General features: G+C 47.1%; 1 protein-coding gene across 3 annotated transcripts in view; it reads right to left on the bottom strand.

Moving 5' to 3' along the window:
• LOC140201118 (neuronal acetylcholine receptor subunit alpha-2-like) overlaps positions 1 to 12013 on the bottom strand; it is a 43093-nt gene that overhangs the window by 12217 nt on the left and 18863 nt on the right. For all 3 annotated transcript variants that reach the window (XM_072264732.1, XM_072264733.1, XM_072264731.1), the window contains exon 4: positions 2263 to 2307. In XM_072264732.1, the coding sequence (XP_072120833.1) occupies positions 2263 to 2307 (45 nt within the window). The remainder of the gene's footprint in view (positions 1 to 2262; positions 2308 to 12013) is intronic.

Raw genomic sequence — 12013 nt, 5'->3', positions numbered from 1 at the left:
GGAGGTCAGCGGTGAAGCGTCACTGTGAGGGTGAAAGGTGACTGTGTCATTGGCGATACAGTTGACACTTGTTACTGAGTAAATCAACTTGGAACATTCCCATATCTCTGCAAACACCGGTACTCCACTGTACTCAGACTGCTGAACCAATCCCATTCCTGATGAGGAACCCCGTTCTCGGACTCTTCGCTCTCCATCTCGGTTATTCCATTATTGCCACTTTAACGTTTCTTATTCCACAACATCACAGTGCACTGCAACCTCTGCACCAGTCTGCTGTTTTGTGCTCATCACTGCGTCTAGTATTGACTATACAGTAGGAGGATAAGAGGTGACGATAGAGGGATACAACGTGATAGGACCATAAGAAATAGGAGCTGAATAAGGCCATTCAATCCATCAAGTCTGCTCTGTAATTCCATCATGGCTGATTTATTATCTCTCTGAAATCCATTTTTTGGCCCCTTTTCCATAACCTTTGAAGCCCTGACTAATCATAAACCTATCAACCTCCACTTTAAATGCACCCAATGACATGGCCTCCGCAGCTGTCTGTGGCAATGAATTCCACAGATTCACCACCCTCTGGTTAGCGAAGACAGAGAGTGAGTGGACAGCCAGGCTTTTTTTCGTCGGGCAGTAATGGCTAATTGTAAGCTGAGTTGGGGAAAGTATAGGGAAGATATCAGAGGGAGTTCTTTCTTCACTGGTGGGTGTGTGGAACGTGCTGTCAGGAGTGGCGGTAGAGGCAATACATAGGGGCATTTAAGAAACTCTTAAATGGGCACATGGATGATAGAAAACTTGAGAGCTACGTGCGAGGTAAGGATTAGAATAATCTTAGAGTAGGTTAGACGTTTAGATCCCATCAGGCTGGCCAATGAAAACAGTTCTCTGGACAACAAGACAACACACACAAAATGACGGAGGAACTCAGCAGGTCAGGCAGCACCTATGGAGAGGAATAAGGAGTCAATGCTCCAGACAGAGAACTTAATTAGGACTGGAAAGGAAGAGGACAGAAGCCAGAAGGTAGGGGAAGGAGGAGATGTACAAGCCAGCGGGTGGTTACATGAGACCAGGTGAGGGGGAAGGTAGGCAGGTAGAGGAGGGGGGAAGTAAGAAGCTGGGAGGTGATAGGTGGAACAGGTAAAGGGCTGAGAAGAAAGAATTTGATAGGATAGGAGAGGGGACCATGAAATCCAGAGAATTGGGGTTAATGCACATCACCTCTTTCCCATTGATGAGAGAGAGGAGAGAGAGTTCACAGAGAATGGTCAGTATGGAATGAGCTGCCAGAGGAAGTGGTTGAGGCAAGTGTGTTAACAACATTTAAAATGCATTTAGACAGGTACGACTTGAGCAGCAACAGGCAACAACCAGATCCCTCTGCTCCTCTATATTATTATTGGAAATGACTGTTTTTTTAAATAATGCTTTTTATAAGATTTGTACTTTCTAACAAACTCCTTGTATTTTCACACTCACTGGCGGTAAGTGCTTATAGCAGCTAAACTAATGGTTTATCACCTCTCTCATTTTTCATTGGCTAGGTATTAGCCCATGACCCACGTGATGCAGTTGTTTTAATTATGTAGCCTATTAAATAATTCATTCCTATCTAAGGGATTTTCTTTATTTTATCTATAAAAGTGATGAATTTTTCAGAAGTGCCAGTATTTATTTCTTTATTCCTTTATCTTACAACCCTTAGCATTAATTCCCTTTAGCATCATTTCTCTATTCTTTATTTAGTTTTCTTAGAATTTGTATGTTTGTTTGTACTCTAAAATAAACCGAAATCTTTGAATTAAGACTGCTCATCATTCCTGACTCCTGGAAGAACCCTAGGAATCAAATCGGACACTACTAAGAGACCTGCCCTTAACCTTGTAATCTGTTTTCAAATTTAATCTTCCAAAGTGAATCACTTCACGCATCCCCAGGCTGAAGTAAATTTGCCACTGTGATCTCTCTGTGTTGCTATGTTCTACTTGGACAGGTACACGGAAAACAGAGGTTTAGAGCAGGAGTTCCCATTCTTTTTTATGCCGTGGACCCCTAACACTAACTGACAGGTCCAGGTTGGGAACCCTTGCTTTAGAAGAATATGGGCGAAACACCGGTAAGTGGTATTAGCATAGTTGAGAATCCTGGTTAGCATCAGGGCTGCTTCCCTGCTGTGTGGGCCTATGATTCTCTGAGGAGATGCTGGGTTGGCGATGCGTGAGCTGGGAAATGCTAGAACGAGGACAGACCCACCTGCTTCAGCCAGACGTTGGTGGTCATCATCTGATTCTTCTCATCCTGTAGGAGGCAGAACAGAGACAACAATCAGCTCCGACCCGTGCTCACCCGAAAATAAATCAGCCCACGCGGCCATGGCTGACGAGGGCCAGTATTGACTATGGGTCCCTGACTGAACCCAGCGACATCACAGAACTAACACCAGCCCCCCCAGAGACAAACCACTAAGCTCAAGGACAGCCTCCACCCCGTTGTTATCAAGTACTATAAAAGAGACTCTTGACCTCAATCTACATCTTACTGGCTTTGCACCTATTCTTTACCTGCAGTGTAAACGTAACATTTTATTCTGCTCTCTTTGTTTTCCCTTGTACTGCCCCATTACACTTTAGTACATTGATCTATATGAACGGTATGCAAGACAATCCTTTCACTCAGCACACATTACAATACCAACCCAAAATACCACTTTAATTTAATCTGCATAATCAGTAGGATTCGGTAATAAAACACCTGCTCCTCGCTGACTATCAACACTAGCACACCTTGAGGATCTGTGCTTAACCCACTGCTCTACTCTCTCTGCACTGATGACTGTGTGGCCAGGCACATCTCAAATGTCTTCTATAGATTTGCTGATAACATAACTGCTGACAGAGTTTCAGGTGGTGACGAGGAGGAGTACAGGGATGAGATAAAACAACTGGATGAGTGGTGCAGCAGCCAGAACCTTGCTCTGAAGATCAGAAAGATGAAGGAATTGATTGTGGATTTCAGGAAAAGGGTCAGTGGTAGAAAGGGAGACAGGCTTCAGGTTCCTGGTGGCAGCTTCTCAGAGGATCTGTCCTGAGCCCAGCACATTCACGCAATCACGAAGAAGGCGCACCAGTCGCTCTACTTCATGAGGAGTTTGAAGCAATTTTATGTCTTACAAAGACTCAGGAAAATTTTGGTGGAGAGCACTCTGACTGGCATGGAGGAGCCAATGCACAGGCTCGGGAAAAGCAGCAGAGGGTTGTAAACAACACACACTCAGGAACTCAGCAGGTCAGGCAGCATCGATGGAAAAGTGTAAACTGCTGATGTTTCAGGCCGAATCCCTTCATCTGGCCAGAATCTTTTCCACAGATGCTGTCTGGCCTGCTGAGTTCCTCCAGCATGTTGTGTGTAAACACAAAATACTCTGCACGCTGGAGGAACTCAGCAGGTTGGGCAGCATCCGTGGAAATGATCAGTCAACGTTTCGAGCCGGAACCCTTCATCAGGACTGAAGAGGGAAGGGACAGAGGCCCTATAAAGAAGGTGGGGGGAGGGTGGGAAGGAGAAGGCTGGTAGGTGCCAGGTGAAAAACCAGTAAGGGGAAAGATAAAGGGGTGGGGTGGGGAATTAGGGAGGTGATAGGCAGGAAAGGTGAAGAAGGAATAGGGGAAAACACAATGGGTAGTAGAAGGAGGCGGAACCATGAGGGAGGTGAGAGGCAGCTAGGGGAGGGGGCAGAGTGACATAGGGATAGGGAAAGAGTGGGGGAGGGAATTACCGGAAGTTGGAGAATTCTATGTTCATACCAAGGGGCTGGAGACTACCTAGACGGTATATGAGGTGTTGCTCCTCCAACCTGAGCTTAGCCTCATCATGGCAGTAGAGGAGGCCATGTATGGACATATCTGAATGGGAATGGGAAGCAGAGTTCAAGTGGGTGGCTACTGGGAGATCCTGTCTGTTGTGGCGGACGGAGCGGAGGTGCTCGACAAAGCGGTCCCCCAATCTGCGTCGGGTTTCACCGATGTAGAGGAGGCTGCACCAGGAACACCGGATGCGATAGATGACCCCAACAGACTCACAAGTGAAGTGTTGCCTCACCTGGAAGGACTGTGTGGGGCCCTGAATGGTGGCAAGAGAGGAGGTGTAGGGACAGGTGTAGCACTTACGCTTACAGGGATAAGTGCCGGGTGGGAGATCCGTAGGGAGGGACGTGTGGAGTCGCGGAGGGATCAATCCCTGCGGAAAGCGGAGAGCGGTGCAAGATTTTTGGTATTGGTTCCCCACCCTCCCCCCACCTCCTTTATAGGGCCTCTGCCCATTCCCTCTTCAGTCCTTATGAAGAGTTCTGGCCCGAAACGTTGACTGATCATTTCCACGGATGCTGCCCGACCTGCCAAGTTCCTCCAGTGTGTTGTGAGCATATTGTGTGTGCTGCCTGGATCTCCAGCATCTGCAGATTTGCTCTTGTTTGTGAGAGGGTTGCAAACTCAGCCATCTCCATTATGGGCACAACACTCCCCAGCAGCATCGAGGGCATCTTCAAAAGACGTTGACTCAAGAAGGCGGCATCCATCATTAAGGACTATCACCCCCCAGGACGTACCCTCTTCTTGTTACTACCATCAGGGAGGGGCCATAGGTGCCTGAAGACACACGCTTAATGAATGAGGAAGCAATCTTCCTCTCCACCATCAGATTTCTGTACGGTCCATGAACACTAATCAGTTATTTCCCTTTAGCACTATTTATTTTGTAATTTACAGTTTTTTTATGTATTTCACTGTACTGCTGAATCAAAATAACAACTTTTATGACAGAAGTCAGTGTTAATAAAGCTGACTGTGATTTACCTCAAAGCTCCTGACAACCAGTGGAGATGGAATTTGGAGTGGTGACATGGGAAACATGGCAGCAGTCTTCACACAGCAAGATCCCACTGCCAGCCGCTGCTGTTGGCCGATATTCCTGATGGCTGAGGAGAAAAACCTGCCAGGGTCTGGGCTCCCCCCCACCCCCGGCCCCCCATTCTGAAAGTCATTGTGGAGAGGAGACTTGGAGGACCTGTAATGGTTGTGTGTTATCGGCAGGCAGGAATCTCCTCCCTTCCGGTGAACCCTCCCCAACACTTCTACCCCATCCCCACACTCTAACGCCTGCTCTCCATACCTTCCACTCCTCTAGATTTAACCCCTCTCCCTTCACTCCCCTCCTCTCCCCTCCACTCACCTCCTCCAGATTGAACCCGTCCCCCTGCACTCTCCTCCCCTCTGTGACCCCCTCCTCCAGAATGAACCCCCTTCCATGCACCCTCCTCCCCTCACTTGCCCATCTCCGCCTTCCCCTTGTACACCATCCCCTCACTTATCTCCTTCCTCATGTCCCCTCCTTCTGCCCTGCACCGCCCTAATTCCTTGTTTAAACAAATTCTCCCCCTCCCCACACTCTTTATCCCCTCCCTGTACTGTACATCCAACCCTGCCTCCAAATCCTCGTCACTTTCTCTTTCTCCTCCGTGTCCGGCCATATCCGTATTCCCCCTCCAGCAGCATTGCACATTCCTTCTCATTCTCTTACTGTCTCCCACTCCCTCCTGATGTTCCTGCACCCTTCATCCACTCTCTCATGTACCATATCCCTCCAGAGCCTTCCTCTTCTCTCTTCAGAGAAAAATAATGCCATAAGAGATAGGAACAGAAATAAGTCCATCGCGTCAGCTCCACCAGTCCACCATACCTGATTTACTATCTCTCCCAACCCCATTCTCCTGCCTTCTTCCCAGAACCTTTGATGCCCTGATTAATCAAGAACCTATCAACTTCTGCTTTAAATATACGTAATGACTTGGCTTCCACATCCATCTGTGGTGATGAATTCCACAGTTTCACTCCCCTCTGTCTAAAGAAATTCCTCATCTCTGTTCTTAATGGATATTTTTCTGTTCTGAGGCTATGCCCTCTGGTCACAGACTCCCATGTTATTGGAAACATCCTCTCCACTTTCACTTTATCTGGGCCTTTTAATATTTGAGAGGTTTCCCTCCTCACTCTTCTAAATGCCTGCAAGTACAGGCTCAGAGCCAACAAAAGCTCCAGCTGTTAACCCTTTTATTCCCAGAATCATTCTTGCTACCCTCCTCTGCACCTGCTCCAGTGCCAGCCACTGCCAGCACATCTTTTACATAGAAACATAGAAAATAGGTGCAGGAGTAGGTCATTCGGCCCTTCGAGCCTGCACCGTCATTCATTATGATCATGGCTGATCATCCAACTCAGAACCCCGCCCCAGCCTTCCCACCATACCCCCTGACCCCCGTAGCCACAAGGGCCATATCTAAATCCCTCTTAAATATAGCCAATGAACTGGCCTCAACTGTTTCCTGTGGCAGAGAATTCCACAGATTCACCACTCTCTGTGTGAAGAAGTTTTTCCTAATCTCGGTCCTAAAAGGCTTCCCCTCTATCCTCAAACTGTAGCCCCTCGTTCTGGACTTCCCCAACATCGGGAATAATCTTCCTGCATCTAGCCTGTCCAATCCCTTTAGGATCTTATACGTTTCAATCAGATCCCCCCTCAATCTTCTAAATTCCAACGAGTACAAGCCCAGTTCATCCAGTCTTTCTTCATATGAAAGTCCTGCCATCCCAGGAATCAATCTGGTGAACATTCTTTGTACTCCCTCTATGGCAAGGATGTCTTTCCTCAGATTAGGGGACCAAAACTGCACACAATACTCCAGGTGTGGTCTCACCAAGGCCTTGTACAACTGCAGTAGTACCTCCCTGCTCCTGTACTCGAATCCTCTCGCTATAAATGCCAGCATACCATTCGCCTTTTTCACCGCCTGCTGTACCTGCATGCCCACTTTCAATGACTGGTGTATAATGACACCCAGGTCTCGTTGCACCTCCCCTTTTCCTAATCGGCCACCATTCAGATAATAATCTGTTTTCCTATTTTTGCCACCAAAGTGGATAACTTCACATTTATCCACATTAAATTGCATCTGCCATGAATTTGCCCACTCACCCAACCTATCCAAGTCACCCTGCATCCTCTTAGCATCCTCCTCGCAGCTAACACTGCCACCCAGCTTCGTGTCATCCGCAAACTTGGAGATGCTGCATTTAATTCCCTCATCCAAGTCATTAATATATATTGTAAACAACTGGGGTCCCAGCACTGAGCCTTGCGGTACCCAACTAGTCACCGCCTGCCATTCTGAAAAGGTCCCGTTTATTCCCACTCTTTGCTTCCTGTCTGCTAACCAATTCTCCACCCACACCAATACCTTACCCCCAATACCGTGTGCTTTAAGTTTGCACACTAATCTCCTGTGTGGGACCTTGTCAAAAGCCTTCTGAAAATCCAAATATACCACATCCACTGGTTCTCCCCTATCCACTCTACTAGTTACATCCTCAAAAAATTCTATGAGATTCGTCAGACATGATTTTCCTTTCATAAATCCATGCTGACTTTGTCCGATCATTTCACCGCTTTCCAAATGTGCTGTTATCACATCCTTGATAACTGACTCCAGCAGTTTCCCCACCACCGACGTTAGGCTAACCGGTCTATAATTCCCCGGTTTCTCTCTCCCTCCTTTTTTAAAAAGTGGAGTTACATTAGCCACCCTCCAATCCTCAGGAACTAGTCCAGAATCTAACGAGTTTTGAAAAATTATCACTAATGCATCCACTATTTCTTGGGCTACTTCCTTAAGCACTCTAGGATGTAGACCATCTGGCCCTGGGGATTTAACTGCCTTCAATCCCTTCAATTTACCTAACACCACTTCCCTACTAACATGTATTTCACTCAGTTCCTCCATCTCACTGGACTCTCTGTCCCCTACTATTTCTGGAAGATTATTTATGTCCTCCTTAGTGAAGACAGAACCAAAGTAATTATTCAATTGGTCTGCCATGCCCTTGCTCCCCATAATCAATTCACCCGTTTCTGTCTGCAGGGGACCTACATTTGTCTTTACCAGTCTTTTCCTTTTTACATATCTATAAAAGCTTTTACAGTCCGTTTTTATGTTCCCTGCCAGTTTTCTCTCATAATCTTTTCTCCCCTTCCTAATTAAGCCCTTTGTCCTCCTCTGCTGAACTCTGAATTTCTCCCAGTCCTCAGGTGAGCCACTTTCTCTGGCTAATTTGTATGCTTCTTCCTTGGAATTGATACTATCCCTAATATCTCTTGTCAGCCACGGGTGCACTACCTTCCTTGATTTATTCTTTTGCCAAACTGGGATGAACAATTGTTGTAGTTCATCCATGCAACCTTTAAATGCTTGCCATTGCATATCTACCGTCAATCCTTTAAGTGTCATTTGCCAGTCTATCTTAGCTAATTCACGTCTCATACCTTCAAAGTTACCCCTCTTGAAGTGCAGAACCTTTGTTTCTGAATTAACTATGTCACTCTCCATCTTAATGAAGAATTCCACCATATTATGGTCACTCTTACCCAAGGGGCCTCTCACGACAAGATTGCTAATTAACCCTTCCTCATTGCTCAAAACCCAGTCCAGAATAGCCTGCTCTCTAGTTGGTTCCTCGACATGTTGGTTCAAAAAACCATCCCGCATACATTCCAAGAAATCCTCTTCCTCAGCACCTTTACCAATTTGGTTCACCCAATCTACATGTAGATTGAAGTCACCCATTATAACTGCTGTTCCTTTATTGCACACATTTCTAATTTCCTGTTTAATACCATCTCCGACCTCACTACTACTGTTAGGTGGCCTTTTCTTAGATAAGGGGCCCAAAAATGCTCCCAATACCCCGAGGGCAGTCTAAGCAATTCTTTACAAAGCCTCAGCATCACACCCTCGCTTGGGTTGCATCCTGCAACGTTAGGCTCTGTCGGAGGGGAGGATGAGGCTGATCTTGGAGTCGTTTTAAGGTCGGCACAATATCATTGGACGAAGGGCCCGCACCACCGTTCTGTCGAGGCTGTGTGGATGCAACTAAAATACCACCTAGCTGCCCAGCTGGAAATTTCCCCTATATAACCTCACTTAAAATGTCGCACACTCTTTAGGCTCAGTAACACAGAGCAATGGTTGCTCTGCGCATCTTGTAAAAAAACAATGAGAGGGAACATTGCCCTGTACTGTGCGGTGTTCTGTGCTCTGTCTGAACATTCTGCTCTGTGAAAAGTCCGAGAACCTTTTGTAGCTCAAAGAGTCAATCCAGGGCACACATCTGCATAAGCAGACTTGGCAAGCTGTCTGACCACAGGAGTGCCGCAATGAGCCGAGAGGATTTTTGGCATTAGTTTATTATTGTCACGTGTACTGAGATACAGTGAAATGTTTGTCTTGCGTACTGTTCCTACAGATCAGATCATTACAGTGTGTTGAAAGTACAAGATAAAACATAACAGAGTGCAATAACAAGTGTAACGGTTACAGAGAGAGCGTAGGGCGGGCAGACAGATTACAATGAGGCAGATTGTAAGGTCAAGAGTGCATCTTATCATACAAGAGTTCCATTCAATAGTCTTTAGCTGTCCTTGAGCCTGGTGGGATGTGCTTTGAGGCTGTTGTATCTTCTGTCTGATGGGAGAAGGGAGAAGGGAGGATATGCGGCATGGGTGGGGGCTTCTGTCAGCCCAGAGCAGTTCCTGCACCCAGGTCGAGGACGCTTTGAGAAATCGCTGGTCTACGCGAGACCTCAGTGGAACACAGGGGGTGGGGGTGGGGAATGATTACCGACTCACTGCGGAGAATGTTTCGTCTTGCCCAGCACAGGACTGCGTGTGGAGGGAGGCTCCCTGGGAGTGTTAAAGGGTTACAAGTTATGGGAAATTGTCAGAGAGAATGAGAAGCTCTCAATGTCCACAACACAAATAATGTACCACAATGTGAATATAAATGATTCAGTAGAGGGCTCATTAAACATTAAACATCCAAGAACATAAGTGTGTTTATTTGTCATCTAGTTCCTCCACAATCATAGAATTACAGAGTCAGACTGCAGAGAAATGGGTCCTTCGGCTGACCAATCGTTGGGTATGATAACTGCAACATGACCACTGGAACTGCAGAGATTTGTGGACACATCATGGAAACCAGTTTTTCCATTGTGGAGTCTGTCCACATGTCCTGCTGGCTCAGTAAAGCAGCCAAGATTATCAGGGCATCACCTATCATAGACCCGCCACTGTCTATATGAGTTTGTGCGTTCTCTGCACGACCGCATGGGTTTCCTCCCACAATCCAAAGACATGAAGGTTGGTAAGTTAATTGGACATCAAAAGTTTTCCCGTGACTAGGCTACAACAGGGGTTCCCAACCCGAGGTCCATGTACTCCTTATTTAATGGTCTTGTGTTGGCACATGTCCAAGTGGTTAAGGCATCGGTCTGGTGATCTGAAGGTCACTGGTTCGAGCCTCAGCTGAGGCAACGTGTTGTGTCCTTGTGCAAGGCACTTAACCACACATTGCTCTGCAACAAAATTAGTGCCAAGCTGTATCAGTCCTCATGCCCTTCCCTTGGACAACATCGGTGGCGTGGAGAGGGAGACTCGCAGCATGGGCAACTGGTGGTCTTCCATACAACCTTGCCCAGGCCTGCGCCCAGGAAACCTTCCAAGGTGCAAATCCATGGTCTCACAAAACTGACGGATGCCTATAAAAAAGCAGTCCATGGCAAAAAAAAAAAGATTGGGGACCCCTCGGCTAGGGTTAAACTGCTGGTTGCTGAGTGGTGTAGCTGGAAGAGCTGGAACTGCCTGTTCCACACAGTATCTCAATAAAATGTTCTCTCTTCTCTTCTCTCCCTTTGAGCAGAAGATACAAACGCCGAAGAACATGCAACACCAGGCTCAGGGGCAGTTTCTGTCCCACTATTCAAAGGTCCCATAGTCTGATGAGCTCACAATCGTTGATGTCACGCCTTACTGTTTACAGTGTGAGGGTTAGCACGATGCCTTTACATCACTAGCTGTAAGATCAGAATTCAATTCCCACCGCTGCCTGTAGAGTCAGCCTTCCCTCCTACACCGTCCGTAAACACACAGCCCAGATCCCTGCTGCCTGTGCCTAGGGCGGCCATGGTTGGATAGCTGTTAGCACAACCCTTTCCAATGCCGGAGATCACTGATTCGGGTTCAATTCCCACTGCTGTCTCAAAGGAGTTTGTGCACTCTCCCTGTGACCGCGTGGATTCCTCACTCTGCTCCGGTCCAAAGACATGCGCGTCAGGCTTAGTCAGTCATTGCCATGCTATGTTGGTGCCAGAAGCATGGTGACATTTGTGGCCTGCGCCCCGCACATACCCACTGATCTGATTTAACGTTGTTCATTGTATGTTTTGTGGGTGGCAGGGTGGAGATATGTCTCTATCAAAGCAGGTGTAAGGCTCTCCCTCCCTCCACTAACCTGCAGGTCATCCTTGGCAAGGTGTAGCACCCGCTTCGCCCCCTGATCCAGGTCACGTGATGCCAGAGGAGCAGGTGATGGATGGTCGTATAAGCAGCCGATGCATATCACAAGTCCTGGTTATGTGACCACTGACGCCAGGCAGAAAGTCACTGAGAAGTATTGATAATGGCTGGGGTCATCCAATCTGTAAAGATACTGCCCAGAAGCAGGCAATGGCAAACCACTTGTGTGGAAAAATTTGCCAAGATCAGTGATGGTCACATGACACAGCACATAATGATGATGACGGTATGTTTCGATGTACATACGTGCAACAAGTGAAGATAAAGCATCTCTAAAAACAAGCTGAACTGCAGGAGCAACTCAGCAGGTCATGTCGCGTACTTGGGGAGCAGTGTCGATACTCTGGCTTGAGATCTGCATCACGACATTTCTCTTCCCTCCACCTTATATATTTTAGACTCTGCAGAGTAAGTTTGAAAGAAGCACAGGAAATAAAGTAGGTTTAATGAGAGTACAGGAATCTGGACAGTGGATCAGAGAACTGGATCCTCGGACAGTGAATCAGGACGCCAGGCCCAGGACAGTGGCTCAAGGAACTGACGT

The sequence above is a fragment of the Mobula birostris genome, chromosome 8 (genome assembly GCF_030028105.1).
Source record: "Mobula birostris isolate sMobBir1 chromosome 8, sMobBir1.hap1, whole genome shotgun sequence".
Classification (NCBI taxonomy): Eukaryota; Metazoa; Chordata; class Chondrichthyes; order Myliobatiformes; family Myliobatidae; genus Mobula; species Mobula birostris.
Note: the sequence above shows the minus strand (reverse complement) of the source record. Positions and strands in the feature narration are given on the sequence as shown.